A 7,610-nucleotide genomic window follows, 5' to 3' on the forward strand; every position below is an offset into this window, starting at 1 on the left:
CGGGAACAGTCCTAGCTTAGGGCCTGGAACCAATTACATCCTGTCACAGAGTCACCCCGGGAACAGTCCTAGCTTAGGGCCTGGAACCAATTATATCCTGTCACCGAGTCACCCCGGGAACAGTCCTAGCTTAGGGCCTGGAACCAATTACATCCTGTCACCGAGTCACCCCGGGAACAGTCCTAGCTTAGGGCCTGGAACCAATTACATCCTGTCACCGAGTCACCCCGGGAACAGTCCTAGCTTAGGGCCTGGAACCAATTACATCCTGTCACCGAGTCACCCCGGGAACAGTCCTAGCTTAGGGCCTGGAACCAATTACATCCTGTCACCGAGTCACCCCGGGAACAGTCCTAGCTTAGGGCCTGGAACCAATTACATCCTGTCACCGAGTCACCCCGGGAACAGTCCTAGCTTAGGGCCTGGAACCAATTACATCCTGTCACCGAGTCACCCCAGGAACAGTCCTAGCTTAGGGCCTGGAACCAATTACATCCTGTCACCGAGTCACCCCGGGAGCAGTCCTAGCTTAGGGCCTGGAACCAATTACACCCTGTCACCGAGTCACTCCGGGAACAGTCCTAGCTTAGGGCCTGGAACCAATTACATCCTGTCACCGAGTCACCTCGGGAACAGTCCTAGCTTAGGGCCTGGAACCAATTACATCCTGTCACCGAGTCACCCCGGGAACAGTCCTACCTTAGGGCCTGGAACCAATTACATCCTGTCACCGAGTCACCCCGGGAACAGTCCTAGCTTAGGGCCTGGAACCAATTACATCCTGTCATAGAGTCACCCAGGGAACAGTCCTAGCTTAGGGCCTGGAACAAATTACATCCTGTCACCGAGTCACCCCGGGAACAGTCCTAGCTTAGGGCCTGGAACCAATTACATCCTGTCACCGAGTCACCCCGGGAACAGTCCTAGCTTAGGGCCGGGAACCAATTACATCCTGTCACCGAGTCACCCCGGGAACAGTCCTAGCTTAGGGCCTGGAACCAATTACATCCTGTCACAGAGTCACCCCGGGAACAGTCCTAGCTTAGAGCCTGGAACCAATTACATCCTGTCACCGAGTCACACCGGGAACAGTCCTAGCTTAGAGCCTGGAACCAATTACATCCTGTCACAGAGTCACCCCGGGAACAGTCCTAGCTTAGGGCCTGGAACCAATTACATCCTGTCACCGAGTCACCCCGGGAACAGTCCTAGCTTAGGGCCTGGAACCAATTACATCCTGTCACCGAGTCACCCCGGGAACAGGCCTAGCTTAGAGCCTGGAACCAATTACATCCTGTCACCGAGTCACCCCGGGAACAGTCCTAGCTTAGGGCCTGGAGCTAATTATATCCTGTCACCGAGTCACCCCGGGAACAGTCCTAGCTTAGGGCCTGGAACCAATTACATCCTGTCACAGAGTCACCCCGGGAACAGTCCTAGCTTAGGGCCTGGAACCAATTACATCCTGTCACAGAGTCACCCCGGGAACAGTCCTAGCTTAGGGCCTGGAACCAATTACATCCTGTCACAGAGTCACCCCGGGAACAGTCCTAGCTTAGGGCCTGGAACCAATTAAATCCTGTCACAGAGTCACCCCGGGAACAGTCCTAGCTTAGGGCCTGGAACCAATTACATCCTGTCACCGAGTCACCCCGGGAACAGTCCTAGCTTAGGGCCTGGAACCAATTACATCCTGTCACCGAGTCACCCCGGGAACAGTCCTAGCTTAGGGCCTGGAACCAATTACATCCTGTCACCGAGTCACCCCGGGAACAGTCCTAGCTTAGGGCCTGGAACCAATTACATCCTGTCACCGAGTCACCCCGGGAACAGTCCTAGCTTAGGGCCTGGAACCAATTACATCCTGTCACCGAGTCACCCCGGGAACAGTCCTAGCTTAGGGCCTGGAACCAATTACATCCTGTCACAGAGTCACCCCGGGAACAGTCCTAGCTTAGGGCCTGGAACCAATTACATCCTGTCACCGAGTCACCCCGGGAACAGTCCTAGCTTAGGGCCTGGAACCAATTACATCCTGTCACCGAGTCACCCCGGGAACAGTCCTAGCTTAGGGCCTGGAATCAATTACATCCTGTCACCGAGTCACCCCGGGAACAGTCCTAGCTTAGGGCCTGGAATCAATTACATCCTGTCACCGAGTCACCCCGGGAACAGTCCTAGCTTAGGGCCTGGAACCAATTACATCCTGTCACCGAGTCACCCCGGGAACAGTCCTAGCTTAGGGCCTGGAACCAATTACATCCTGTCACAGAGTCACCCCGGGAACAGTCCTAGCTTAGGGCCCGGAACCAATTACATCCTGTCACTGAGTCACCCCGGGAACATTCCTAGCTTAGGGCCCGGAACCAATTACATCCTGTCACAGAGTCACCCTGGGAACAGTCCTAGCATAGGGCCTGGAACCAATTACATCCTGTCACAGAGTCACCCCGGGAACAGTCCAAGCTTAGGGCCTGGAACCAATTACATCCTGTCAAAGAGTCACCCCGGGAACAGTCCTAGCTTAGGGCCTGGAACCAATTACATCCTGTCACCGAGTCACCCCGGGAACAGTCCTAGCTTAGGGCCTGGAACCAATTACATACTGTCACCGAGTCACCCCGGGAACAGTCCTAGCTTAGGGCCTGGAACCAATTACATCCTGTCACCGAGTCACCCCGGGAACAGGCCTAGCTTAGAGCCTGGAACCAATTACATCCTGTCACCGAGTCACCCCGGGAACAGTCCTAGCTTAGGGCCTGGAGCTAATTATATCCTGTCACCGAGTCACCCCGGGAACAGTCCTAGCTTAGGGCCTGGAACCAATTACATCCTGTCACAGAGTCACCCCGGGAACAGTCCTAGCTTAGGGCCTGGAACCAATTACATCCTGTCACAGAGTCACCCCGGGAACAGTCCTAGCTTAGGGCCTGGAACCAATTACATCCTGTCACAGAGTCACCCCGGGAACAGTCCTAGCTTAGGGCCTGGAACCAATTACATCCTGTCACAGAGTCACCCCGGGAACACCCCCCCCCCCCCCCCCCCCAAAAAAAATCGGAGGGACATTCCAGACATTCCGTGATGTTATATGGTAGTTTACCTGCCTATGGAGCAAGGACGTCCTGGAGTCTCCAGGGAAAGCTGCTCCTCTTCCTGTTCCTCCTCCTCCTCCTCCTCCTCCTCCTCCTCCTCCTCCAAGGTCGACGCAGGTCGCTGTCTGCTGCAGTCGTAGAACTTCTCCATAGTCAGCTGTTTTAAAGTTAGTCTTCCACACCATAACCTGTGTTGGGTAGAATACTGGAGCTGAGACACAACATGTCTATGACGGCGGAGAGGATAGTTGACTAATTAGAAATAAATAATATGAAATATATCTTCTCAGTCTCTCTCTCTCTCAAAACAGACAAACTCATCGCTCAATGAACAGGGTAATGGGCTTTGAAAACAACTCAGAAAGTTCTCCCATTCCATTCTTCTCTGTCTATCGTAACAAGCCGTACGGTGTGTGTACGGTTACATGAACACAATAACGTGACTATTGTGGATAGTCAAGATTAATATAATAGTTTTGATTAAAATGTTTACATGCTTTTGTAAGAAGAACGGTTTCTCCTAATAATCCCGTTTCCATGGACACGATTTGGGACTCTGATAAAATGCCAAAATCGCCAAATCAAAATAAAGAAACGTTCTACAACCGTGATACTTTTGGGAGGCATTTTCACACATTTAATGTTTGTATGTGGAAAACTACTTCTTTGACGCGTCCTCACTCACTTCACCGGCACCGAAGAGGAAGGCTCGGATGTTGTTATGACTCACGCAGATCAAATACACACCGCTGAAACGCCCATTAAGGTGTTTACATCTCCTAATAATTTGAAATATTACTCTGAAAACGAGGTGTTTTAAATTGACGTATACTTACTTGGATTTTGACTTTAGGCTGATCAAGACCGGCAGTGTGAGGTCGTTACTATTGTATAGTCTGCCTACTGCCGTCGTCAGTTTAATATCTAATTATTACTGTGCAGTCGTGGCCAAAAGTTTTGAGAATGACACAAATAGTAATGTTCACAAAGTCTGCTGCCTCAGTTTGTATGATGGAAATTTGCATATACTCCAGAATGTTATGACGAGTGATCAGATGAATTGCAATTAATTGCAAAGTCCCTCTTTGCCATGAAAATGAACTGAATCCCCCCCCCCAAAAAAACATTTCCACTGCATTTCAGCCCTGCCACAAAAGGACCAGCTGACATCATGTCAGTGATTCTCTCGTTAACACAGGTGTGAGTGTTGACGAGGACAAGGCTGGAGATCACTCTGTCATGCTGATTGAGTTCGAATAACAGACTGGAAGCTTTAAAAGGAGGGTGGTGCTTGGAATCATTGTTCTCCCTCTGTGAACCATGGTTACCTGCAAGGAAACATGTGTCGTCATCATTGCTTTGCACAAAAAGGGCTTCAGAGGCAAGGATATTGCTGCCGGTTAGATTGCACCTAAATCAACCATTTATCGGATCATCAAGCTCTTCAAGGAGAGCGGTTCAATTGTTGTGAAGAAAGTCCAGCAAGCGCCAGGACCGTCCCCTAAAGTTGATTCAGCATAGGGATCGGGGCACCACCAGTACAGAGCTTGCTCAGGAATGGCAGCAGGCAGGTGTGAGTGAATCTGCACGCACAGTGAGGCGAAGACTTTTGGAGGATGGCCTGGTGTCAAGAAGGGCAGCAAAAGAAGCCACTTCTCTCCAGGAAAAACATCAGGGACAGACTGATATTCTGCAAAAGGTACAGGGATTGGACTGCTGAGGACTGGGGTAAAGTCATTTTCTCTAATGAATCCCCTTTCCGATTATTTGGGGCATCCGGAAAAAAGCTTGTCCGAAGAAGACAAGGTGAGCGCTACCATCAGTCCTGTGTCATGCCAACAGTAAAGCATCCTGAGACCATTCATGTGTGGGGTGGCTTCTCAGCCAAGGGAGTGGACTCACTCACAATTTTGCCTAAGAACACAGCCATGAATAAAGAGTGGTACCAACACATCCTCCGAGAGCAACTTCTCCCAACCATCCAGGAACAGTTTGGTGATGAACAATGCATTTTCCAGCATGATGGAGCACCTTGCCATCAGGCAAAAGTGGCTCGGGGAACAAAGCATCGATATTTTGGGTCCATGGCCAGGAAACTCCCCAGATCTTAATCCCATTGAGAACTTGTGGTCAATCCTCAAGAGGTGGGTGGACAAATAAAAACACACAAATTCTGACAAACTCCAAGCATTGATTATGCAAGAATGGGCTGCCATCAGTCAGGATGTGGCCCAGAAGTTAATTGGCGGCATGCCAGGGCGGATTGCAGAGGTCTTGAAAAAGAAGGGTCAACAAATATTGACTCTTTGCATCAACTTCATGTAATTGTCAATAAAAGCCTTTGACACTTATGAAATGCTTGTAATTATACTTAAGTATTCCATAGTAACATCTGACAAAAATATCTAAAGACACTGAAGCAGCAAACTTTGTGAAAATTAATATTTGTGTCATTCTCAAAACTTTTGGCCACGACTGTACATGTTAAACATACTGAATTTGTGTGAGGGAGTATTCCAGGAGAGATGTGTGTATCAGGGTGTGTGTGGGGGTATGAGAAAGAGCAGAGCTGTGTGTGTGTGTGTGTGTGTGTGTGTGTGTGTGTGTGTGTGTGTGTGTGTGTGTGTGTGTGTGTGTGTGTGGTGCATTCGGAAAGTATTCAGACCCCTTGACTTTTTCCACATTTTGTTAAGTTACAGCCTTATTCTAAAATGGATTAAATTCTTTTTTGTGTGTGCATTTGTATAAAATAAAAAACGAAAATATCACATTTACATAAGTATTCAGACCATTTACTCAGTACTTTTTAGAAGCACCTTTGGCAGCGATTAGAGCCTCGAGTCGTCTTGGGTACGATAGCAAATTTAAATTTACAAAAAAAAAGAAAAAGCCATTTTTGTCTTTTGAGCTTCTAGTCATGAAATCTATGCAGCCTACTCAATCACTTTTTATAGCTACTGTTTACAGGCCTCCTGGGCCATATACAGCGTTCCTCACTGAGTTCCCTGAATTCCTATCGGACCTTGTAGTCATAGCAGATAATATTCTAATTTTTGGTGACTTTAATATATCACATGGAAAAGTCCACAGGCCCACTCCAAAAGGCTTTCGGAGCCATCATCGACTCAGTGGGTTTTGTCCAACATGTCTCCGGATCTACTCACGGCCACAGTCATACTCTGGACTTAGTTTTGTCCCGTGGAATAAATGTTGTGGATCGTAATGTTTTTCCTCATAATCCTGGACAATCGGACCACCATTTTATCACATTTGCAATCGCAACAAATAATCTGCTCAGACCCCAACCAAGGATCATCAAAAGTTGTGCTATAAATTCTCAGATAACCCAAAGATTCCTAGATGCCCTTCCAGACTCCCTCCACCTACCTAATGACGTTAGAGTACAAAAATCAGTTAACCATCTAACTGAGGAACTCAATTTAACCTTCCGTAATACCCTAGATGCAGTCGCACCCCTAAAAACATTTGTCATAAGAAACTAGCTCCCTGGTATACATAAAATACCCGAGCTCTGAAGCAAGCTTCCAGAAAATTGGAACGGAAATGACGCCACACAAAACTGGAAGTCTTCCGACTAGCTTGTAAAGACAGTACCGTGCAGTATCGAAGAGCCCTCACTACTGCTCGATCATCCTATTTTTCCAACTTAATTGAGGAAAATAAGAACAATCCAACATTTATTTTTGATAATGTAGCAAAGCTAACTAAAAAGCAGCATTCCCCAAGAGAGGATGGCTTTCACTTCAGCAGTAATAAATTCATTAACTTCTTTGAGGAAAAGATCATGATCATTAGAAAGCAAATTACGGACTCCTCTTTAAATCTGCGTATTCCTCCAAAGCTCAGTTGTCCTGAGTCTGCACAACTCTGCCAGGACCTAGGATCAAGAGAGACACTCAAGTTTTTTAGTATAATACCTCTTGACACATTGATGAAAATAATCTTGGCCTCTAAACCTTCAAGCTACATCTATTCCATCTAAACTACTGAAAGAGCTGCTTAATGTGCTTGGCCCTCCTATGTTGAACATAATAAACGGCTCCCTATCCACCAGATGTGTTCCAAACTCACTCAAAGTGGCAGTAATTAAGCCTCTCTTGAAAAAGAAAAAAACCTTGATCCAGAAAATATAATAAACTAATCGGCCTATATCGAATCTCCCATTCCTCTGAAGAATTTTTTTTTTTAAAAGCTGTTGCGCAGTCTTCCTGAAGACAAACAATGTATACGAAACGCTTCAGTCTGGTTTTAGTCCCCATCATAGCACTGAGACTGCACTCGTGAAGGTGGTAAATTACCTTTTAATGGCGTCAGACCGAGGCTCTGCATCTGTCCTCGTGCTCCTAGACCTTAGTGCTGCCTTTGATACCATCGATCACCACATTCTTTTGGAGAAATTGGAAACCCAAATTGGTCTACACGGACAAGTTCTGGCCTGGTTTAGATCTTATCTGTCGGAAAGATATCAGTTTGTCTCTGTTGATGGTTTGTCCT

The 7,610-nt window shown here is 47.5% G+C and overlaps 1 protein-coding gene across 2 annotated transcripts in view; it reads right to left on the reverse strand.

Annotated features, from left to right (window-relative positions):
* The window catches only part of poc1a (POC1 centriolar protein A), a 142,576-nt gene that overhangs the window by 95,527 nt on the left and 39,439 nt on the right, over positions 1–7,610 (reverse strand). For both annotated transcript variants that reach the window (XM_055869927.1, XM_055869926.1), the window contains exon 9: positions 3,104–3,283. In XM_055869927.1, the coding sequence (XP_055725902.1) occupies positions 3,104–3,283 (180 nt within the window). The remainder of the gene's footprint in view (positions 1–3,103; positions 3,284–7,610) is intronic.

Source organism: Salvelinus fontinalis, chromosome 18 (genome assembly GCF_029448725.1).
Source record: "Salvelinus fontinalis isolate EN_2023a chromosome 18, ASM2944872v1, whole genome shotgun sequence".
Taxonomy (NCBI): domain Eukaryota; kingdom Metazoa; phylum Chordata; class Actinopteri; order Salmoniformes; family Salmonidae; genus Salvelinus; species Salvelinus fontinalis.